The 25610-nt window shown below is 34.6% G+C and overlaps 2 protein-coding genes across 6 annotated transcripts; one reads left to right on the forward strand and one right to left on the reverse strand.

Annotated features, from left to right (window-relative positions):
• Nucleotides 1–95: 95 nt before the first annotated feature.
• Nucleotides 96–10801, forward strand: LOC129570079 (ABC transporter G family member 8). Of its 4 annotated transcripts, none has more exons than XM_055449473.1 (11): nt 96–394; nt 1348–1659; nt 6454–6599; nt 7388–7519; nt 7590–8499; nt 8568–8955; nt 9029–9498; nt 9576–9690; nt 9759–9896; nt 9964–10097; nt 10169–10801. In XM_055449473.1, exons 3-11 carry the CDS (start codon nt 6457–6459, stop codon nt 10406–10408), a joined length of 2670 nt encoding a protein of 889 aa, XP_055305448.1. In that variant the 5' UTR covers nt 96–394; nt 1348–1659; nt 6454–6456; the 3' UTR covers nt 10409–10801. The 4 variants fall into 4 exon arrangements, with proteins under 4 accessions (XP_055305448.1, XP_055305447.1, XP_055305446.1 ...); XM_055449472.1 differs by having other exon boundaries at nt 394–430; XM_055449471.1 differs by lacking the exon at nt 96–394 and adding an exon at nt 401–472 and having other exon boundaries at nt 1273–1659.
• Nucleotides 10802–11093: 292 nt separating this feature from the next.
• On the reverse strand, nt 11094–24099 carry LOC129570078 (uncharacterized protein DDB_G0283357). 2 transcript variants are annotated; one of them, XM_055449468.1, is made up of 6 exons: nt 23835–24099; nt 23550–23700; nt 18406–18611; nt 15932–16151; nt 14085–14357; nt 11094–14003 (listed from the first exon to the last, which is right to left on the reverse strand). In XM_055449468.1, exons 2-6 carry the CDS (start codon nt 23578–23580, stop codon nt 11749–11751), a joined length of 2985 nt encoding a protein of 994 aa, XP_055305443.1. In that variant the 5' UTR covers nt 23581–23700; nt 23835–24099; the 3' UTR covers nt 11094–11748. The 2 variants fall into 2 exon arrangements, with proteins under 2 accessions (XP_055305443.1, XP_055305442.1); XM_055449467.1 differs by having other exon boundaries at nt 23791–24099.
• Between the last annotated feature and the right edge of the window lie 1511 nt (nt 24100–25610).

Consider the following 25610-nt stretch of genomic DNA (forward strand, 5'->3'; position numbering starts at 1 on the left):
TCCTTAGTTTGTATTTTTTTTAAACTCCAACATAAAAAAAATTAAAATTGGCATAATTCTTTTTGGTGCAATAAGTGAGAATAAAAAATCATTGCAATAAATATTCGAATTAGAAGAGATCTTAGTGTTGGGCAGGTGAAGTTCGTTTACTTTTACCAAAATCTCGGAAATGTATGCGGCTGAATGCGATGTACTGTTTCGTTTGCTTTACGCTCAGGTGCACATCATGTTGTTTCACCATATACGGTATCTTCTAGCTCAATCGTTCTTCATTGTGTGCAATGGTATGCTCGCTAGGGCTGTCTCGCTTCCACGAGAAATTTTAATGCCGATCTAATATACAATGGCAGTATAGACAAAGAATGAAGCATACGATCGCACCAACATGTACAAGGTTTGTGAATTTAGTAATGCCTAGTCGCTTGTGACGGTAGTTAAACAACGCTTTTCACTAGTATTAACGTTTTATTCGGTTGGAAATTGTTTTTCTTCTTTTCTCATATTTTTTTCGTGAATTCTATTATTTTAAAACGTATTTTTTTTCTTTTTTTTTAATGTTAGTTTCAGTGCTAAACAGATTGCTATTTTTCAAATTTGAAAGTGATAAACACAGATTTTAATGAAAGCGTAGTGTATATGCTCAAAAAATTATTATCTGAATCAGAGAATGGATTTCCAATCTGTTTCTTTTTGATCAATAGCTACAAAAAGTTTTCGAAATTTTTAATGTATTGTATAGAACATTTCCCAAATGAGCTAATCCAACGAAACAAAGTTTTCCTAGCGTTGATCATTGTTTGCAAAGAGTGATTTCCAAAACTTCATTTTGATTTTTTAGAATAGGAACCCAATCAAAATTTAAAGACAGGGAAATATTTGAATAGAAAAAAATGTATTAGACATTCGCTGTGAGGCTAAATTTTCAAATCAAATAAAGCAAGAATCTGAACTAACGTATTCGTTACTAAAATAATATTAATCTCCAATGCTCCATATATGACTTGTTTGCCTAAAATTGACCAACTTAGCGTTGTATGCTATTTTGACCGCTTGAAATAGAGAATCGTACGCTGGGAGAAAGAGGAAACTGAAGAAGTGATTTGTGAAAAACCAATAAAAATATATGAACCGTACTCCGACCATTAAGTGGTAGCATCCGAAAACATCATCGTCGGCAAACGTGTTATATGGCTTTCAGTTCTGTAGTTATTTTTCCTACTGATACCTTTCTCATTACGTTGCCTTCTTCTTGTTCTCTTGCTTTCATTCAAGTCGTTGGTTCGCGTGAACAACCAAACAGTACAATGGATTGAATAAAAAAAAACCTGTTTCGTATATATCTTTCAGCAAATGACTAGCCAGTTATTGTGTTTTTGGTGCTGATTTGATGTTGAAAAAATTTGTACCAGAAAACGAATTTACACATGACCGTTGAATCAAAGTTCTACACCCAGAAATTGCTCAATTTGAAGTTTATAAACTGAACAATTTCGAAAGAAAATTTACGTTAGAAAACCAAGTGAAAAAACAAAGAACAAACTGACTCTAAATATTTGGTGTAACTGTGGTTCCATTGATACGTCAACCAGAATGGTAAAGCTGCACTAACCAAATATTGTTTGTGGATTACTCGTTGAAATGTACTGAATCGTTCCATTGGTAAGTCAATTTTGGGTGTTTCTCCAATTTTTCATAAAGACATCAAGCATTTTCGATATTCAAGTCATATCTCTTATGTAAATAGCTCCACGATAAAATGAGCCCAAATTCCAGTTAAATCTGTGATCATTTCATATTCAGATGCTTATATTCACATTCTCTGTGTGATAACGGATTCTTCATATTTGCATTTCTTTTACTATCTCCAACAAAATATAAAACGGTTCTAGTGTTTAACACAACTCTCTTGGTGATTTTCATTCTCTTTGACGTTGAGAGAGAGAGAAAAAAACAAGACCACAATTATTTTCCATTTCTTTTGCTTTTGAAAGACATGAAACATCCAATTCGTGAATTTCGGCCATTAAAGAAAAAGAATCGATTTAACGCTTTCATCTTTCGTGATAATATTTTCCATCTTTAAATCGGATTTATATTTTAAAACAATCGCGAACATAATTTAAATTTTGTTTTCAGAAACGCATCATTTTTATAAACAAAAAATGTTGTATACATTTGTTATTGTTCTTCGTGTCTTTATTTACTTGAATTTTTTATCGAATCCAAGGTTTGGGAATTTCGCGCCGAGGAAACGTTTTTGGTTCTCCGTATTCCATTGATTTTGAATTTCGAAGACTCACAAAACTAACTGAAACTGTGACTAAAACCATACAAATTTATATTCATAGCGATGACACACTTAACTGGCCCGAACATTTTTTTCCAGCGAATCATGATTATGAGAAAATTAAATTCGGTAAAATCAGACGCTATGTGTCAGCGACACAATATGACACGTGAAAAAATTACAAATTTTCTGAGATGGAATAGTAGCTCTTGCTATGAAACACGCATGCGGGCACATGCAAATTGATAGTTTGCAACATTATTAGTTGTGGGTAGAAAAAACCTTGCTATTTATGTAAATGTGGTAGAATTTCAGTGATGTACTACGCGTTGTTTTTCATTTTCATCATACTTCAGATGACAAATTGCAGTTAATGCAGATATTTCAAACATTTCCCATGTTTTCTTCTATTAAAAATTAACAATACAAGTCATTGTATTGTGGCGTGGAAAAAATTGTGTTATCGTTGTTCACTTTGCACAAACCTGTAAGTCAGAATACTTTGAGCAGCGGAAGCTTTCAGTTTATACGTTAGATATTGGTCAATTCCGCTAAATTTCAACTCACGGTTTTACGCATCTCTGTTTTGTTCTGTGTTTCTTTTGCTCACTCCTTAGAGAATGAGAACAAATCTATTCACAATTCTATTGAATAAATGAACAAAATGAACGAGTATGTGAGATCTCTGGATTAGGTATAATCATACACGTTGTGATCATTCATCAAACGTATTGCAATATTGTTCACCTTTTCTATTGTTTGTTTGCTCTCATTTTGTCGGTTGTGCCGTTCTTTGGGATTGAATGGCACGGGCGCACACAAATCAGCGTTGTATCGATTTTGGTCACAGACATTTCTTTTAAGAAGTCGTACACTGACGAGTACTGTTATTCGTTGCATCCACTGTATCCGCCGGGTGAGGCGACAAAAACATTTGATGCAGACCAAATTCGAACTGGCGACCATTTCACACTAAAGTTTCTTTTTTTCTTGCAATTACTATTAGTATTTGTTTTTCTACGCTTCTAATTGCTCTTTTTTAAATGATAAAATTTGTTTACGTCACACAAAAACGTATCGAATTTTCAACTTTTGAAACGAAGAAGAAAAACATGTAATTGTCATTTCTCTAGTATGATGTGCAAAAAACCTAACACAATAAGAAAATTATGCAAAACACTGCACAAATCAAGTTTGCAAATGTGCTGATGATGATTGTTCGAAATCAACAATGTGTGAAGTAGGTGTATTACTCACATGTTGATGGTAGCAATCGAAATTTCACTTGCGTTTGACTTGCAGAATTATGAAAAAAAACCTCATCGCACCTCATGTGTTGCAATCTTTGTATTCAGTACTTGCAGACTTCGCTGCCTCGTGTTTCCAGCAATTTTCATCGTTAAAGTATTCGTTAAATTCGAGACGAGAGTCAGCCAACCGGAAAACACTGAAAGTAAGCAAAAAAGAAGATATCAATCTTGGTTTGCATACTTACAAATAAATTCATGGGGCCTATTTTGTTGTGGTGTTATTTTACTTTCAATTTGACCAAGAGGCTGGAAATGATCGAAAAAAAAAGAATCTAATTTTCTCAAGCTGTATTGACACAATTCCAAGCGGCCGCATCTCAATGAAATACAAATCAAAATGTTTTTTTATGCTTAAATTCGAATATCCAGTATATTGAGAGCTTATAATTTGTGGGCCAAAATGTATGAATTCAGTTTCAAATTACTGTAAAATAAACATGCATTATAATAAATAGAACAAGAAAGTGAGATAAGTTGAAGAACAAGCAACGAAAATTACAAGAGAAATGATTCCAAAGTGAATTCTTTTTCCGACCTTTTTTCTAGTTGCGATCTTATATTAAATACAAGTGAGTTCCCATGGAAACAATGATCTGAAACTATTTCATGTGAAAAATGTTAATAAAAATCCCCACACAAAGAAGTAGTGTAGTAAACGAGAAGCAAGAGTTAGACAAATATGAAAAACACTTTGAGTAATTTCTTGGTGAAAACAAATGTTCTACTTGAACTGTGGTGATTATGAGACTTTTAGACTTTTTCCTTGACATTTAAGTCATTTTCGGCCATACATAAAAAATCTTGTACCTACAGATATGTAACAGCATAACCAGTCAAAATTAACAAGAAGATTTTACTCCGATCAACTGTAAAACTAACTACTTGATAAATGAATGATCTAACACAAGATGTTGTCACAAATTTCGTAATGCATCACGCGTAAAAGCAAACATTGTAACGGGATTATGATCGAGGAACAGCGTTGCAATTTCTTGATTGTCTATGTAAAATGAAAATGAAAACCAAAACAACCGTTAAGGCTTAAAGCCTAAGCAACTTTCTTATGGTTAAAATACCGCAAATGATATGTCAGTGAACTTTTAAAATTGCAAGGCTAGAAGCTTGGCAGAAGATAGCGAAAGAAATCGAAGATGTAATGAAAAAAACAGGTACATCTGCCAGAATGCAGAATGTTAGATATGAAGCACACATTGCAAGCTCAATTTACCACTTCAGTCAAAACTTGTTTAACATCTCATCAGTGCGCGTGAGTGTCTGTAATTTCCATCGCTGAATCATATTGATTTGAATGAAAAATATTTGTTCTGTGAAATGAATAATGTGAACAAGGCTATTTGGGCACAGTTTAGACAAAATAATAACAGGTACAGAACAATTTTGAGCCAGTTCATTTTAGAAAAATAACACAAAATGAAACAAAACATTGATTGCAATCGTTCGATGCACATCCGCTTGGATGCTTTTATATTTATTTTTGTTGTTGTTGTTTATGCTGTATTTGTGAATGGCAATGGGTTTTTTTTCGAATATGTAATATGAATATTGCAGCCGAATGTTCACATGGAAAAGACGCACCTTTTCCTTAATAAAATGGTTTTACAAGCGTCTACCCACAGAAATATGTTTAAAATAGCAGTTTCATTTGATGCAAGCATTCATTTCAATGAGAGCATGCAAAATCCATGAGTGACAGTTCAGTCAAGCTAATCGAGATATTACACGCACAGGTAGATGAGGTGTGGTTTTATAAAAATAAATGAATTGCTAAAACGAAACTAATGTGATCTTCATGCACAGTGAGCTGTTATTACTTTCATTTATGCGATGTTCCCAAGCAAAATCTCTTCTGCAACCTTGGTGAAGAGGAATTTCGGATCGTGAGCAAGGCGAAATTTAAAATCCAAACGAAAACAATACTACGAATTGTGTTTTAAATTTGGAGCTGATATGGCCATAATAATGGTTAATCGTTTTTCATTGATTAACATCACTTGCATCACAATTAATTTGAATAATAATAAGACGGTTCAAGCGAATTGCTCGCACACAATGCGAATTGTGTGGATTATGATGCAAACGTGAACATTTCGCGAGCACATTGTATACTCACTCAAAATATATTGAAGTGACAGAAAATTTTCAAATATTGCATCTCAGCTAAAATGATAAGTAATGATGGCTACATATGAATGTTCCAGAGTACGCATTTTATCCACATGATCTTTATGTGCTTCTAATACTTTCTGAAAACAATATTCCAATGTAGTCGTTTTGCAAACTAATTTCATTTCAACGGGACAAAAACCTCGTTTCGACTTATTTATCATACATAACAATGATAATTATTCTAGTTTTATAGTTTTATTGCTTGAAATATAGAATGTGCATTGTGCAACTTATTTAGATCGAAATGTGCATTAATCTTCTGTGTATGCCGTTGCAATAATTTATTGAACGGGACTTCAAATTGAATTTATTGTGCATTGAGAGTTTTGTTACAGTTTTGTTACAGTGATAACTCAAAAATGCTAACAAGTAATGGTAAATAATTTTTGCACTAGAAATTGGTTGCATTACTGAAAGTATTTTAATGGAACAGTCGATTTTCTTATTACGAATTGTTGGTTCGTCTATGATGAAAAAGAAACATAGGCATCGTTATTTCAAGCCTATTTTATAGAAAATTCATGGAAGTCTGCAAATTTACTAAAACAACTAATAGAAATCTAAACAAAAGTTTCAAGTTCACCCAACCAAATGAAATAAATTACATTAAATTTAGGGGAAAAAAGTCGACAAAATACTCTTAACTATCTTAATTTTTTTTTCGCATAGAATATGGAAATGAACAACATGGGATACTCATCACATCATCACCAACGTGACCGAAATGAAAGGCGCTATTCTGTACCTCAAGGTCCGAATATTCCAATAGCACCGCAGGCCGCTTCTGAAGATTTGCACGCCTGGTCAATTTATAGGTAAAGTTTGGATAAGCATTTCGAGAGAAAAAAACCCATTAAATCACAACGAATGGCGATAATATTATATATAAAAAGAAATCGCTCAGACTGTATCGGAACAACTTCAAGCTCGATTTTCAAAAGCAGAAAAAAGATATATATGAAACAAAAAACAAAACGATTGAGCCGAGAAAACATAAAGAGAAAATCTAACGAAGCCGACGAAAGATGAATAATGATTTGCAATACAGATGAGAGTCTGCGAAAATTAGTGCATAAAAGAATCATTTTATGAATTGTTTCGAAGCGCCAACCATAATAAAACGAATAGTAAAGAAAATTTCGTTTTTTCATCACCTGTGTAATTAAACCTTTTCCCTATACACGTTTCTTTTACTTTCGCAGCAAAGACTAAAATGCATTCAATTTGCTCGTAGCGTTTTGGAAAATTCACTGAATTTAAAATCAAGAACAAGTTGAACTACAAATGCAACACTTACTTTTCCGCATTAATATTTACAAGGTTAATTCTATCATTTCCCTATGGAATGATTCAAACAGCGACCTACATTTTGAGGCAATTGTTATTGCTTGGTTTTGGATTCGCGTTGAAAGATAATCCAATCGCATTGAAACGACTAATAGGCACCGTGAATAGTATTTTTTTCGGATTTGTACAACTATTTCAGTTGTTTTCTATGCATCAGTTGTTTTCTATGCACTGTGTGTGGTTAGAAATGAAAGAGTATAACATAAAATGCAATGAAAATCTGAAGAAAAATTATTTATTTTTTTTTGTTCGTTAGACAAAATCTGAATTCCGATTTTACGGATTCGGCGCTGGGATCGTCGGATAAATCACCGTTGCCATATGGAAATTTTCAGCTTAGAGACACCACTGTGCAATCAATTTTAAATCACCCACGCTATGGGCCAAAGTAAGGTTTTTCCAACGCATTTATACGAACACATTTTATGGTACAACACTAATTTCTCAATCATCCAAAGGTCGCCGTTAGGTTCGAATATGTATACTTATTTGAAGTTTGGGCTACCTCGTGTCTTTCCTCCGAATATGGGAGCTTCACAAAGGACACATCGTGCTGGTCCAGGGCCCGGATACAAAGCGCACATAAACAACGGTTATCGAGATAGTTCAGGAGGTGGACTCTCATCCGGATACGATAGTAGTGACAACGAAACAACAGCACGTGGCCGTATTCCACCTAATAGCAAAATTCGTAAATTTCGAAGCGAGTCAGATTTTCGTGCACTAGGAATGGAACATTCACGACCCGGATCACACATGCATAACGGGGGCAATCCTTCGATATCGGCCCTGCGGCAAGCACACAGCCGCGCTAGCATAGCTGGGCTTCATTTGCATCAACAAATGAATGGAGGTGGTAGAGGTGGCAAACACTATGGATACCGTTCTCATAGTGAGGCCGATCTACTGGGTGGAACCAGCGGCCATGATACGATTGGAAGAGACTATCAAAGACACATGCGACATTATGCATCCGAAGTTCCAATGTCAAACCTTTCACCATCACGTCGACAATCTGCTGCAATGGCGCTTGTCTACCCCAACATACAAGTTCACTGCTTAGATATTGAGCCAAACTTGAGAGGGGTATCATTTCAAGCGAAAGCTGGTGACTTGTATGCCATCATGGCTACGTCAAGTCGGGAGGGGACGATACTTCTGGAAACTTTAGCTGGAATAAGAGATCGTACGTCTGGCGATATTTTAATTAATGGTCAACGAATTTCACAGCATGGATTAAAAAATCTGTGTAGCTATGTGCCAGCACCAGAAAAATGTTCACTTGATCCACGAATGAGCGTAAAAAGTATTCTTAATTTTTACTCAACACTCCGCGGTCCAAACGAAACGATTAATTCCAAACAACAGGTAATTTCTGTTCTTCAGAAGAATCAGCACCCCATCAATTCTAAACAGAGAAATATCTTTGATTTCAGATAAATATTCTGATTGAAGATTTAGGATTGACTGCTGTTAGGGCTTCGAATATATCACGTTTAACACAATCGGAGAAGCAACGTCTTTGTGTTGCCTGCCAATTGCTTACGGACGCATCAGTTTTGATATTGGATCAGATTACGACAAATATGGATATATTTGATACGTTCTTTCTAGTCGAATATCTACGACAATGGTGCAGTAATGGTAAAATGGTTATCATGACGCTGCAGCCTCCAACATTCGAAATATTGTCGATGTGCTCAGGTGTTCTTCTACTCTCTGGCGGACGGACTATATATTCTGGTAGTCGATCCGACCTACCACGTTACATGGGCAGTGTTGGCTTCCCCTGTCCTCCTTTCAAGAATCCTGCTGACTATTACTGTACTGAAATAGAATTATAATTTCACAAATCTCGATAAAGAATCTTGATTGAATGTTTTACGCTTTCTTTTAGTGGACCTGGTTACACTGGATGACCTGTCAGCTGCTGCAATGCTAGAATCTTCAGCCAGAATTGAAACGTTGGCCAACGCGTGGGATCAGATGAATTCAGAGCCGCCTTTGGCTGCTCCTCCAACTGCTTTGCCATACTTCGTGCGCCGTGCCGGCTTTTGTGGTCAACTGTACGCGCTTATCAAGCGTTTCATCGTTTATAAACAACCTGGATCGATATTATCATGGATTAGTAAACTTATCGTAGCGGCCATTCTATCATTGTTGATCGGCTGTATTTTCTGGGATGTTCCAGCAAGCGATTCACAATTGAAATATAACGATCGACTTGGATATCACCATTGCGTAATGATGGTTTGCGTTTTTCCATTATTATTAATGACCATAAAAGATATTCACACCGATCGAAAATATGCCGAAAAAGATATTGCTTTAAAGTTCTATGGGGGAACCGTTTACATCGTCATACAGGTGATTATTGTTGTTGTAGCCATGAAATCAGTATTATAAACAAAAGCCACTAACGAATTCAATGATGACCTTATCAGGTGCTGCTAAATATTTTGCCATCGTTATGCATATGGACGATATACCTTCTGCCAGCCCATGCCATGTCGGGTCTTTACTCAAATTCAAATGAATATAGCATCGGGGAATATACTGGTATGCTGTCTACCACTTACACACATTCCAAACATAATATTTTTTATTTCATTCTCACTTTTTCACAGGTTACATGTTACTATTCTTGACGGTGTTGCAAATATTAACGCATTTCTGTTCGCACCTATTAAATACTAAAACAGCAGCTTCCATTCTATTAATGCTAATAATGTTGGCCATAGCATCCGTCGGTGGTTATGTTATTCGTAAGTCCTCCCATCCAGCCCATTTTCACGATCAATTTCATATGTTTTTATTCAATTTTTTTTCCAGATATCGGTGAAATACCATGGTATTTATGGTGGAGTGAGACTTTTTCACCGCAACGATGGCTACTACCAGTGATAATAGCAGATGAATTCACAGAAGCAGCGCTTGGAAGTAAACAATTGTGCCGAAACAAACACGTGAGCAATCAAATTAAATTACCTATGAAAAGCACCAAACTTTTGAACAAAAATTCTTTCTGTTTATATAGATTCAGCAACAGGAAATAATTATACAGCAACAGTGTGCGGTGGCAAACGGAACCAAATGGCTTCAAGATCATTGGTTACTTCGCGAAAATCATATTCTTGACTCAAAAGATCCTGAATCATTTTCGATAATTGCATTGTTTGTTACGTGGTTCGTAATATTTGTGCTAACATGCCTTGTGTTCATCATAAATGTGCGGAAGTTGTTTCGAAAGAAGAGTAGCAAGCTGAAATATGCCTAATTCAAGCGCAATTTAAATACGATTAGAACCAATTTTCGCAATAGTTGGATGCAATAAATCAAGTGACATACTCGTATACACGGTCATAATCGAAATTACTAGAAGAATTGAACTGAACTCCATTCATTCTCGTATCAATAATGATTTTCATCTACATGAAAGACGTAGCAGATTATTCATAAGTTTTATTCGTAAAGTAAATATCAATTCACGTGTATTTATCAATCACAGATCGATTTTATTTGATTTTCCAAAACAGTAGGCATAATCTGTATAAGAAAAAAGCATTATATAAGCATTTATATTCAATTTGATGTTAAATGATCAGTCAAAAGGCGTGCACTTATGATGCACGTTCTACATACGAACAATAAACTCCTATTACATGTAAAAGACAAGTGTTTTTTTTAAATTATTTTTGAAGTTTTATTAAAAATCATTTCAAAAAAATTTACATTTGTAATCTTATCCTGTCATTAATTTAACATATCATAATTTAGACTGATGAAATATTTCCAATCAACAATTTTTTTTTTCTGTATAATGCAATGTATTTTGAAAATTGTATTTACAGATATCAACTATGAATTTGCACTGTTCATTGATCCTGAATTTTTATTTTATTCATGCTAGTTTATCCCTTCAATGCGACAAAAAACCAACATTCGTATTTGTAGGTTTCGTGTTTCACACTAGGTTTTCATTTTGCAAAACTAATGCGGAGTCGAAGCCCTTGAAATAAAAGCTTTCAGTTTTTTTTTTTCAAGGTTAACCAAAAAGCTGAGCAATTGAACTACATTGAAAAGATGCTTGATATATCATATATTGCATCACTAAGTTGAACCAATTTTATGTGATCTGTTTGTTATGAACAAGATGTTTTTGAAAATTTTCCAAACAATAATTTTTTTTCAAGTCCAAAGAAGAAATACCCATCAAATGGATTGTTCATAGGTTTTTGTTTGGAAGAACATATTCTATATCAAAACTATGAACCACCCGTTAACACTTGTATCGGTATTTTGATAAAGCATCTAGAAGTATTTGTTCTATCATTTTTGCTCAGAATTTTAGACAACTTGAAAAAAAATGCATGGATTCAAAAATAAAGTCGAATCACTTCGAAATGGCATAAATAGATATTTTTTATGGTGAAATTTCATGATATTGGCAATTCTATGAGAATGTCTTATTTATAATGGAAGAGACACGAATTATATAACAATTTAGATTTCATGTAGACACCATTCACAGCATCTTGGCAATATGATTTTTTTACGAACTGCAACATTTTTCCTTCTCCACACATTCATTGTACGTCTCCACTATCTCAGTCGATCCTATTGATGTTTTCGCGTTTTCCCGAAATCCGATAAATCAAATTCCGAATAATCATGTGGTGTATCATTCGCCGAATCATAGTACGCGTAATCGTAGCTTACATCTTTATCATCTTTGGAAATGGATGGTTTTTCCTTGATGGTTGTGTTTTTATTAGGGGGAGTAGTAGTTGGCGCTTTCGATGGTATGCTATACGATTGTTTTGATTTAGCCAAATTTTTCGAATGCGCCCATAGTTCGTTACCACTCGCAGCTATATTTTGTGAATGTGCCGTATTTAAAAATTCTTCCTCCGCACTGCCGACACTTTTTTGCCCTCCCCGATTTATATTTTGTTGATGATTGCTAACGCTGAAATCATTTTGTGGTTTCGCAAAGTTTTGTTTGAATGTACTTTGAATGACTTGCTGTTGCTTTTTCCGACTTTTAATTTTGTAGCGTGCAAAGTCTTTCTCATACAATTCGGGATGATATTGGCCATCATTCTCGTCAACTGCGGTTACATTTGCATTCGCCGCTTTGAAAGATCGAACTGGAATTTCTTGTTTATTCGAGGAGTTTTCTCTAAAGTTGAACTGCGAGAAATTGGGATTTCGAATGAATATTGGATCAATTTGGTTAGTCCGGGCGGTCGAGGTCGTTGTTGAGCTATCGGTGATGGATTTTGGTTTCGATGGTGTGCTCAAGTTATCGTTGATTTGTTTGGCCACATTGAAGTAAAATAGCGGTTTGAATGTGGTGGGTGCATAGTTCTCTTTCGGAACCAGTGTGGAAAATTTCTTAGTAGATGTTGATACAAAACTATTGCTACTGATACTGGTTTGTTTTGGAATTACTGGCTGTGGTGTCGTATTGATTTGTGAATTAAAATTATACTGATGATTTGAAGCCTGTGAAGGTCTGTCCTGTTGTGTTTGATACTGTTGATTGTAGTTTATTTCAAAGGGTTGCTTATTAATTTTGGGCGTTGTTGTAAACAGAGGATCTTGATATTTTTGTGTGAACAATTGGTTTGGTTGTGAAGCATGTGGAGAGTTTGTATTTGACAACGATTGAACGGATCTGTATTGTTCCGACGTAGGAGAATATTTCGACGGGGTTTGTTTATGTGTAGTCAAATAATCATTGATATCATAATGTAACTGTAAGCGCTTTTGTTCTAGGCTGAGATAAGCCTGAGCATCTGACCGTTGTTTGCTCTGTACATTCGGATTGTTCAGAGATTGATTTTGTTGCGTCAATTTCCGCTGTTCGGAATTAAATTGATTAATCAAGTCTTGTTGGTTAAAATTTGGTCGACTCGGTGATAACGAATTTCGGGACTGTGTTGTGGTTGAAGGTGGTACTGTGGTTATTAAATGCTGGTTTGGTTGATAGAAACTACCGTTCGCTGGCTTTTGAATATTGAACGCGGTATTTTGCGATCCAAATGAATTGGCTTGTGTTGGAGCCAAACGCAAAACCGTGTTGTTGGTGGTTAGATGATTGGCAATTGTACGTTGATTAGCGAATGGACTTGTCGTCTGATAATTATTAATCACGTTATGATTATCAAATACTCGCCCATTACCTTGGCGGTTGAAGTTTGTTGCATTCGAGCTATACAAGTTAGCATTATAAATATTATTGTTTGCAAATGCTCCATTGCTAATGATGGGCTTGTCGTTTGCGTTGGTCCCTTCAAACTTTTTAGCATTTATATGGTTATTATTGAAAGGTGTTGGTACGGACACTACCTGTCTCTGCGGGGCATTGAAAGCACTTGGCTGAGTCGTAACCAGATTATTGAAGCTATTTGCTCGGAAATTACTTTTTTGTGTTGGTGAGATCGGTACTGACGTTGTTGGTTGTATTTTGAAACTATTGAAATTATTATTATTATTATTATTATAATTTGGGTGCTGATATTGTTGCTGTAATGGTCCAAGAGGTGTGGAATTTATTTGATTTGCGACGTGTGATAATGAAGGGTTTGCTCTAACCGTAGAAGAAAATGTGAACTTGAATGGAGACAGAGTGGTGGATTTTGTGGTGAAAGGCGTCAATGTTGTATAATTTTGAACAACTGGTGGTTTGAATGTAGTAGAAGTTGTCGTAGCAGGAGTTCCTCGGTACTGCGCCCGGCCACGTGATCGATGACGGCTCTTCGATGTATTTGCTATTGAGCTTCTCTTATAATCATCGTCATCATCGTTACTGTTACGGTTACTGTAGAAATTGGAGCTGTGCGATCCCTTGAATATTTCATCATTGTCTAAAAGAAGAAAAGGTTAACATATTTAATTTGTCATTTAGCATGTGTCAAAAATGTCAAAAATTTTACGTTTTAACGTACTATTTGAATTGGCCGGGGCTAGTACTAGCGGTGTCGCTTTGATAGCGAAATAGGGTGTTGTAGTTGTAACCGGTGATTTTCGGGTCGCAAAATTGTTGCGAGGTGTAGTCGTCGTCGTTGTTGTTGTGGTTGTCGTTGTCGTTTGCTTCTGCAATTGGTATTGATTAACCGGCTTTACCGAGCTTAATTCAAATTGCCGTTGATTAAATGACGACCCCAAATTGTATAAAGCATTTTGAACAGCATTCGATTGTTTACTTCGACGAATATCATCTGCAAGCAAATATTGTCATTTAACAATGATACGTATATGCATTAATATGTAACGAAATGATGATAATTGAATAATCAGTAAAAAGTGATAAGTCAAAGCCAAATTGGGAAATCTAAAATTTTGCTGAAAACATAAAGTGAACTAATTTCCAAAAGGTTGGGATTTTTATCCGAATGTTTGGACCGAGATAAAAATGGTTGAAAAGCTGAACGATCAATGTTTGAGTTGTGATCAAAAGTATGAAGTATGAAGTATAAAATCCAATCGTTTTACGGAAATAAATTTCCTCATATATTATTTTGCTACTCTTTATTGTATTTTAAATTGTTGGAAACTTACACGTTGCTTCTCTACGGTAGACTACTCTATATAATTAATACTTGTCTGTACGAATGATTCATGAGTGATATTTTAGCATCAAAGTCCTTGTTGGTCAGATGAAAAGATAGTGTTGTTATTTTGACAACATTTCGTTGAGAGAAGGGATAAACGATTGGGCTACCATCTCAAATAACCTATTCGAATGTTCGTATAGATGCAGCAAACACCAAACGCTTAACGAAAAGAATTGATCATTTCGTAACTAAACTTCCGGCAATGTTCGTCTTTTTTAATTGGACTGTCTATTTTGCCACTTGGTTGCAGTTAAATAACACAGTGATCTTGCCTTTTTTGCACGCGTTGGCTTTTCAACAATTTGATGGGTACCATCGAAATAAAAGAAGTTTTTAGCCATGAAAAGACACACTTCATCTTTGTAAATATAAAAAAAAAACGTAGCATCAAAGTGTTTCACATTTTATACAGTAGACGTAGCACACAAAATCGACATCGATTGCAGAAAAGCGATGAATAGTAGGCGATTATAATGGGAGCGTGTATTGGGGCAAAGAGGCGATACTAATGTGCTTTCCATACGATACCACGGTTTCGATCATCAAAATGTCGTATTTGATTTTATGCATATTTCACAGTGTGTTGGTTTCAGTCTGTTTCATCTCTGGAACTAAATGTTAAATAATTTCACGTATAACTTGAAACCCAGAGTTTGTCTTGTGATTGGCAAAATTTTGTAGAGGATGATATACATAATCGATAATACATTTCCCAAGTACATCAGTATAAATAGCAAAACACTTCCACAACTGTTGTATATGTACAAGTAACATATATATACGTGTTTGTATGCCATTGCAGAATTCAGCCAAATTGTTGTCGAAATGCACTCACTCTACGGTGTGTTTCGTTTCAAAACACACGAAAATAAGATGGATCCAACATAACGATATTAACGTGAAGAGAAAATCAAATACCCGAGGTACACGCGTGTACTTCAGAGTCATTCATTGAATGGAGAAAAAAAAGAATGGATCAATCAAATGGCATTGTGAGAAACGGACGGAATTTTTCACGATTCTCTTTTGTTTTAGCATGTCTAACTAGTTTTTAGTTATAAAAGTATTAAACGAAAAAAAGACTCGGTTTCAGATTGGATGAGTGATTGCACACTGAACAACGATGCATCGTTCCAAAGTACTTTGAAAATATTTAAACTTATCCAAATGTAACATACTTGATTCGGCTCGTTGCAAATGGAACGTTGATTCATCTTCTGTAGCTGGTGTTGGGCGTTTTGAGCTCTCAAAGCCAGAGCCAATACGATACAAATCGAAATTGTCACTGCCATAAAATAAGGTGGCTTGTTCGCAGTCTACATCTCCGAAGTCTGCACAGGTTTGTGCCTCCTGATCAAATGCTGTAGAGTTGGGGCACAGAAATTTAAAATCGGTGATCTAAAAAAATAAAAATCCAAAATATATTACCAGCTAATCATAAATATTTCACGTAAACAATATAATATTGACGCATAACTCTGAATAATCAAGATTTTCCAACCATACCAAGCAACCAAATATGGTTTCTGGCTTACGTGCATTCCCTACATAACTTTTACAGTCAATCTTGATTGTAAAAGTCACACGATTCCGTTTTCTGGCGGCTGAATATGTTTATTACTTAAAAAAAAAGCATTTAATCAATATGAGGAATTTGTCGACCGTCTTGTACATCAATAGTTTTGTAGGTATTGTTAAAATCCTGTACATGGCGAGCGCATTTACTATTTGAAAGATTTGAACCTTGTCATATTTTTTCACAAAGTGCTTGAAAAGCATTTTTTTCACCGTAATTCATTGTTTATGCGATTATGGTTTCTTTTATTGGTTCATCGGTGCACACATAAATCTAAAATGGCATATAAAACATATCTCATTTGATGCAAAGGTCACTGAAATCACTTGGGAATATGAAAGTATAGATTCGTAAAAGACGAAGTCGAACATCGACAACAGCAACAACAACAACAACATCAACAGCAACAAAAGTCAACTATTCGATCTCATGACTTTAAAGGAGAAGGAATGATAGAAATAGAGATGAGAAACACCTCACAACATAAGACCCTCCGATTGCGCCATTGGATTCGTGTACATAACTGCGACATCCGACAATGAACAACCATGAACGGCAGTTCATTTACAGTTGTGATTCTTTTTGTTTCATGATTTGAACAGAAAAAAAAAACGAATTTCCTCCGAATATTTGCACTATGGCAAGCGTATCTTTCTACCCATTACAGTCATACAGTCATTAAGATGTGAAATGAAACGAGAAAGTTTCGGCATAAATGTAAATACACATTGAAGCAGAACGTGAAACAAAAACGGTCGAAAGTTGGTAAACTTTAAATTTGGATGGCACTCAGCAAAAGCACGTTTGGCTTCATCTATCAATCTGCTGAGTTAAGTTTAAATGTTCTTTCCTTTTTTTCACGGTTCAGTTCATTCAAGCTTGCTTCTTCCATTCCAAATAAGTATTTGAACTAATACAGTTTTCACTTTCTATCAACACACAAAGGTTAACGCGAAGACTTGCAATTTAAATCTTTTTTGTCGCTATTGTTTCCTCTCCTTCATAGAGAAATATGTATCTTGAATTGATTGAATGTTGTGATTTAGCATTTACATTCACATTTTTACTAAAGCCTTTGCGACTTCATGACAAACTTAATGTCCCATTTCGATTCATAAAGAGTCAACAATAGCCAAGCGGTTAAGCAAGCAATGATGTGCACACGATTCCAATACCAAATACTCTTATAACTCTGACTAGGTGGTGAATGCGACCGATTTTTTCCCATGTAAACGACCTTGAAACTTAAACATACTCCATTATTTCATATTTGAAATTAAAAAGTATTTATTATTACTTTGCACTATGGATTGAGGCACAGGTTTCGGTTTTCTTGCAGTTTAGCCAAATTCGCAGGCAAATGAAAACACGAAGATGAAAGGGAAAAAATGTAATTACTGTGCTCTTAGGCCGTGTATGATTGGCATTTTGTTGTCTTCAAACCGGGCTTATTATTATATTGTGCATTACACGTAGATTTCATAGTCATCGCATCAAAAATCGTAAATAGTTCTTCAGGTACTTAGCATATATTATTGAAATGTAAATGATTCATTTATTCATGTACCAGTGATTTGCATATTGCGAATGAAGATTTTATTAAGCCGTCGATAAAAAAAACTCTATCAAATAATACCGTTACCGCTAACCTTAATTCTGAAAACATGCAATCCCATAAATAAAATCTTTGACTCATTCTACCTGCAAACATGAATCTAATTAAGCGTTTAGCCAAGCGTTGTCGATTTATTGAAACCAGTATTGTCTTTGTGGTCTATAACATTTCATATCTGAAATCTATCATCTTTTAATTACATGCACGTTCATCAGGTATAAGAACTAATTTTGAAGAAATAAAGTGTAAACATGTAGCCTTGTTGACATGGGCATCTTGTTCACGTCTACAACTAATTTCTACACCAAGTGACAATGAAAATGGAATGTGATCGCAGAGATGTTTTTTTTTTCAACTTCGACTACAGAGTGTAAATGAACTCTTTATGCTTTTAAACCCTTAATTAAAAAAACAGGATTGGAACAAATATGAAAAACAAAATATAATGCTAGATAACTTACCCCAACTCCGGCAATTTTCACGCAAATATGAAACATTTGACATTGTGTGTCTGCGTCAGCATAATATCCACCTAGAATTTTGTCGCGACAAGTGAAGTCAGTTTTGGGCATGTTTTGTAGACTATATGTTGGATATTTGTTTCCATTTTTATTGATATTTGAAGTTAATTGCAACGTTTGTTCGATGGAAATTAAGAAAATTCCAACTGCAAATAAGAATTGATAAGATATGATTGTATCAATAAATGTTCAATATTTTCCATTTTTCGATCTTATTTCTAAACATAATAACTAAGAATATTTGAAAGAATGAATGTGAAGCTCAAAGGTGTGATGTTCCCGTCATATTGTTATAAACTACTACTTTCTATCACGTGCTATATTCATACACATTATTATATAACGTGCGATATCATGCGCTGTCTGTAAATAATGGTGTTCATTTATTCCGGTATTCAAAACGCTCCGAAAGAGTTCGGTTTTCTTCCTAATGTTGACCATTATAGCTATCTTCTCTTTGCCCCCTACATAGAGGTCGTCTCTTCATTTCTCTCGTTGTGCCATTTTCACATATAGTCGGTTTTTCTTGGAGATGCTCTTGCAGAACCTAATATGTGTGTACATTGCACAACCTAGTCCAATGTATGATTAAAAGAGCTGAACATGCTGTTTATTAAACAGTTTGTATAATGTTATAATAAAATCGAAATTATACTTGATGCCTATTAAGCTCTGGTAACATTTTACATAATCTACGTCGTCATCATCAAGCAAGAAAAAAAAACTAATTGAACTTAAGCGCTTTGTGCATCTACAACTGACAAGTTTGGATATTTTTCGATTCAAAGAGCTATGAATCTGTGATGATTTAAAATTATGAACATCATTTTCCATAGGCTGTAGTGAGCGGAACGTTACTTCTGCCCACATTTGCATATAAAAATCATGTTCGCTTTCAATGATTTGTATTTTTGAATATTTTCCAATCAGAAACAAGAATTTGACGATAATTTTGCTTTGAAGTTAAGTTTAGCGGATTTGTGACATTATATGTGTATTTTGTTTTGTGACATAACGAAGAATTAAAGAACGCAACAATCCTTTCATAGCATTACAGATACATACATCATGGCAAAGTACAAAGTTTGCTGACATTCAAATTTACTTTTGAATACCTATTCAATTCACTCTTTGTCCTCATGCTCAAGCTGAAGTCAATTGTGTGTTTATGTTGGAGAGGAACAATCTCATTAAAATAAAATTGGTGAAGCAAGTTGAAGCGGTTTTCACAGTCGCAAATGAGCATTTCACCACGGTTTATACATCTCTCTTTGCCCTTTCATGGTACTGTAACTAATTTTCACGCTAAAAATGAAAAGTGATTCACTTAAACGAAAATTAATTTGAAGACCGCTATTTGCAGATCGTCTTCATTTTACAAATTGAATGCTCTTCTCTCACAGCTTCTCTTTCACTTTCGATATTTCGCAGCAGCTGTGTGATTGAATGATTTACAATGAGCAAACGCACAGAATATACGTGCCTTGTTAACTGATTTGAAAGTATTTTAATCGTTGAAGTCTGGTGATCGGTTTCGATTGTGAAATCATAATGATTATGAGCCCTAGTTGAAATTGTAAATAACAAATCTTTCATTGATCGCTTCGTTTTTCCCCCCAAATATAAAAACGCCCACCACATCTGACGAGCAACTAATGTAACATGTTATGATGAATACATAAACCGGTAATTTCTCAAACGATGTTCATTAAATTCATGGATGTACTACGACACTCCTTTTAAATTGGCACGACAAGCTTTTGGCTTTGTTTGTAGGCCTAACAAATCTTTCAACTTTTATTCCAAATAAGAGCACGTTTGTTTAATTTATTTCTAAGATTCAATCACTGATCGTGGAATATCGAAATTAGTGCAAAATACAATGTGGCGTTTTCACGATTTATTTGACCATCTTAGATGTTCAAGGTAGGAAAAGAAGTGTAGTCCAATGAATGACTCAATACGTCATTGTTGCACAAAATCTCGTATGAACGTTGCATTCATATACACATTAACGCATCTTTAAGTTTCATTAGCGTCTCTTTCGGGTTTTTCAAGCAAAAAAAAAAACAATTACAACTGTAGTGAATAGCATGGGAAAAAGCCAAAATGATGTCTATAACCACGAGAACGTCTATCGTATTAGGGCTTCATATGAAAAAGTTGGTGCAAAACACATGGAACATAAGTTGAACGTAAGTAATGATGATGTACCAAATGAACGTGATCAAAAGCAAGTGGAATTTGTAAACATTCTAAAGTTTATGCAATGACTTTTTATGCGATGGCCCGATTCAATTGAAGAGAATGGTGAGGAAAAACGAAGCATATGCACGACGCCTATCGTTGGGATTTTCGCGTTGTCTTTTTTGCCGATTTATTCGCAAATTCTATATTATATACGTAAGAGTCGTCGAAAACCCGTATATCGCACATCGCGCACTACACATCTTGCATCTTACATCGCTTAGCGTTTCCACCCCTTCCACAAAATTTCGATTGTAAACTAAGTCTAACTGGAAGTATAAGAGAATGCCATGAAAAATGAATTTTTTATGCAGTTTGTAGAGTATGAATCGAAAAAAAACGGTTTGTTGACATGAAAAAAAACGCAGTTTTATTCCCAATAAATTCTAAAATCGTATCAAAGGTATAGGATTTTTAATTATTCTCAAGTCGAGCAACTGTAAACTATTTACGAAATCTGTTCGGTGTGATTTATGATAGTTCATTGTGACGACACCTCTCCGCTACTAAAGAAATCGCATCATTCAATTTCTTATCTAATTACTGCAACGAATAAGTAATGAAAGCACGATATATTGTGTCTGTTTTGCCATCGCTTCGCAATTGTTTCTTTAAGAGTGCACAGTGCGTATCTTGCTTGCATTGCATCATAGCATTTGCAGGCGTGTGAGGAATTTGTTGCATGAAATAGTTGCCTTTTGTTTATATCCAAGATAATGGTGATTCTTTTTCACTCTAAAATGATCAAGGCAATTTTAGGACACGAGCAAAATAATTATAGCGATTATGTATTTGGTAACCATTCAATATACACTACGAAGACAATTCCACCATCGGACAGATCGAAATCTGGACATGCTCATCTTCTGCACGATACATTTTATCACGAAACTATTTTATTATTGTATTAACTGTAGTATAATCGTGACTATCGCTTAGTAAATTGAAATGATTGAATTATTAATTATTGTTAATTAAGGTTTTTTGAATCTCCAAAAAAGAATTGAGCATCCGACTAATACAATTTATATTTATGAAAATTGAATGGATTTCTGCAGCTGCCTTTAATTGGACGCTTGATAAATTGCACTTTTTTTTACATAATTTTCCAAGTTCGAAGAAAATAATTAAGGAAACAAAAAAATCTATGGAAATCTAAACTTCACACGTGCATTTTCACAATTTACGGCGTTGTGCGTAGTATTTCGTTCAATTCCTTGTTAAATGCAAACAATGGCAGCTTCCATGTTGCAAATGAGCATTTAGTGATATTAGTAGTTGATATATTATTTAAACAGTGGGAAATATCATATATTTACTGTGGCACATTATGAACAAGCGTTGCTAGTTAAGTCCAATCTGTATTATACTGTGGATACCAACGCTATACAAAAAGAAAACTCTTGATAATTACCCGACATTTCAACAGAAATATCGTGCGTATCCGTTGTTTCTGTGGCGTTTCATTGACAAAACGTGATGTCAAGATTTCGTGTGAGATAAATGATAAATTTGTGGTAGTCAAAATCTTCATCAATTTTTTTTCTTCATTTTTTGTGTGGAAAGGAACCAGCATCTTCTTGACATCATTTTGTGGTGATGTTAAAGCCTATGAGCTCGTAATTATGATATTTGCGTGCAGATTTAATGCATCAGTACGTGCGTTTGGTATTTATTACACGGCATATTCACCGCCCCTCTTGGCTTATGAGTTAATAATACCTTTGTTGCATGTGAATATGCAAAAAGAAATCAGCGAATACTAAACAGGCATAAGCACCTTGGTTTTTCTTCTTGTTTCGTCTTAGTTCATGTATTTCTTCACAATTTTTTAATTTTTTTACCATATTTTTTAACGTTTTTTTTTCAAGTTATTTTGTTTTTTTTTCTGTTGCTTGTACGCAAAGCAATATGCATTTTCGCTTTTCATTCGCATAAAAGCAAATGTTCACTTGTGCCCATGAGATGAGTGTTAATTACACAGACTAAGTCTACCCGATGATTGGCTTGAGTTTTTGTTGTTGTTTTATTTTTTGTAATGAAATTAATAACGTCTTTGCAGATGAAAGATGCAGAACATTGAAACGTTTTAACATTTTTTTACTAAAAAATTAAGAGACATGTTATTAATTCAATCTCTCTATACTTCAACTGAATTCAGAAATTGCTCGATGAGGGATCATAAACGAAATTTACCCTAGCTCTTTTATGGCTCTCGACTTCCTTCACAATCGAGATTTCGGCATCAAACCACATGGACATGAAACCTATTAGCTATTACAATTATAACCAAGTGACTAAACAATTGGATTCAAGTTGCACTCGATACACTCTATATAGTGTATTAGATTTTTACTTCTCTTGCACATTTTCACTGCAAAGTGATTTTCACACTGTGAGAACACAATAGTTTCATTTTTTTTTTTTTTCATAACAATATCTGTCAAAGGTGTGCACACATGGGATTTTTTCCAACTTCATAGCACCGTATAAAATGTAACTTTTCTATTCAATTTGAAAACTATGTTGGAGATTGTGAAAAACGCATGGCTGGAAAAAAGTCAAAGGTTCTACGAAGCATGAGTTTATTACTTCACTGATGTTTTGTCATGTTTTTTTTCTCTTTCAACTTCACCATTGGATGGTTTGGTTTTAATTAAAAGAATTATGAATTAAACTACTAATTTCATGTGCTTGAAATTGAAACAACCTATTGAATGATTAAAAATGCTCATTAAATATTATAATTTGGTTGTTATCTCATTTATCTGAATTCCAATTTGTTCGTTTTCAAAAATACGAATGAAAAAAAAAAACAAGAAAAAATCATTACTAACCGAGCAATAGATAAGAATCCATAAATTTCATTTTTCTCCTTTTGCTGAGTATGCGATGGGCCGTAAAAAATTATCTTCAGAGATGACTGGTGTATAGTAATCCAAAAAATGAATGTATCCAACGAAGAGGAGTGTGCACTAAAATTAAATCCTTAACGAAAGCAAGAATGAAAATTGTTCGGGATGAAATAGCGCACGTTATTTTTTTCCATTTAAACTCCACTCAATAATCTTCACTCACAGTTCATAACTTTTAACTTTGGGTATCGAAGAAAAAAAAATTACCACCGAAACTTCGATTTTTTCCCCTTTTTTTGAAATTATCCTCTCTACTTCAAAAATTTTTCCGCAAAAATGTTTTCTATTAAATTTTTGATGGTTCATCCACAAACAGCTTGGAAATGTGTTTCAAGCTAAAAGCCGTTGTATGTATAATTCGGCTGCACGAGCACACGAAAAACACTGTTGACTTGTCTATATCCAAAGACCAAATGAAAATGAAAGGAAGAGTTACAAAATAGTGAGCCGCTAAGTTGTTGAGTTGCCGAGTTGAATCGAGTGAATGAGTGACTGTGTATTTTTATGGTGCTTGCATCTTTACAGCAGGTAATAAGCGCTTGGCGAATGTCTGCTGCCAGCACGCTGAACCGATCGATTATATTAAAAAAATAATAGCGGCAAATCAATTTGAGAGGCGGCAGCAGCATCATCAGTATGGGAACTCTAATTGCATTTGCAGATTCCATTTATCTCCATAGATCACGTACGTTGTAGAGGAGGAATATAGCAAACCAGCATAATTGTCATAGCGATATAATACAGAATCAGGTTATTATTTTAATTTAAATGCATGCCGTTTGTATTTGGCACTCTGTGATCCACAGCGAAGAGTATTTTATTACAAAATAGTGAGCAGATTGAATCGGTGTTTTGTTTCGGCGTTGGAAGCACCATGTCAAATATGAACGAAGTTAACACGCTTGGGTCAACATTGTATTTAAATTAACCTATTTGTGGTCAAACTCATTAAATGCGTTAATTCCCTTTTTGATTAAACAAAATTCTACTCGAACCATCTTTATCATCAAAATGTGTTTTTTTTCTGTGGGAGATAATGATGCATTGAAATAATAATTAATTGGCTGCACTTCTGAGATGATCATAAGCGCTTTTTAAATGTATGTATCTTTTCATTAAAATTCCGTTTCTCACGGTGGGTTTTGATGAATAAAAAAATTACAATGACAGTATTCAAAACTTTTCAAGAAAGAAGATTGAAAGAAGAAGATTGAAAGAAGAAGAGGAAAAGGAACATGATGAATGATCATGCCATCCTTTGAATATATCTTTCTTTTCGAATTTTCATTTAATAACTGAAAACCTTCCATTGTAAAGAATCGAAATGATACCGTCCATTAGTTTATATATTTTTTCTTCGAGTATCATATTATATCATCGTTGTGATTCAAAAACAACTTTCAATTTTTTTCTTCAAAAATTTGTCTGGTTAGATTAGTGAAGCAAACACACATTGCAAATGTTACGAAAATGCAATGCATACAGTGGCAATTCGGCAGAAGATGGGGCGCAGAACGTGAACCGAATGATATATTTAAAAACATCCAACCAGCGAAGAAAGATCAAAATAATGCCACAAAAATCTACGAGAAGAAGATATAGCGAGAGATTTATTCATTTCCAAGCGATTCGTCTAACCTTATGCAGCTAGAGACTCGTACTCATCTTCATATTATCTTCTTTCAATTGTTATGCAATTCTCTCACGATTTCATAAGATCGAGTAGCTGTTGAATCACCAGTAACAGAAATAATAATGGCAAACATCTATGAACTCAACAAAGAGTAACGTAATGAGAAGGGAAGAGATAGACAGCGCGAAAAGTCTATTTGTTCAAGCATATTTGGTTTCTGAGTTTCTTCATTGGATTTATAGTTCCTTTGAATCCAGTATCTCGCTGCATATATTTGTCGCTGTTTTTTGATGCCAACGTTGGAAATACTTCGAACGTTGTGAAAGTATTTGGATGCAATTCACAATTCA

The sequence above is a fragment of the Sitodiplosis mosellana genome, unplaced genomic scaffold (assembly GCF_009176505.1).
Source record: "Sitodiplosis mosellana isolate CC-2019 unplaced genomic scaffold, AAFC_SMos_1.0 Smas_scaffold_47, whole genome shotgun sequence".
NCBI lineage: Eukaryota > Metazoa > Arthropoda > Insecta > Diptera > Cecidomyiidae > Sitodiplosis > Sitodiplosis mosellana.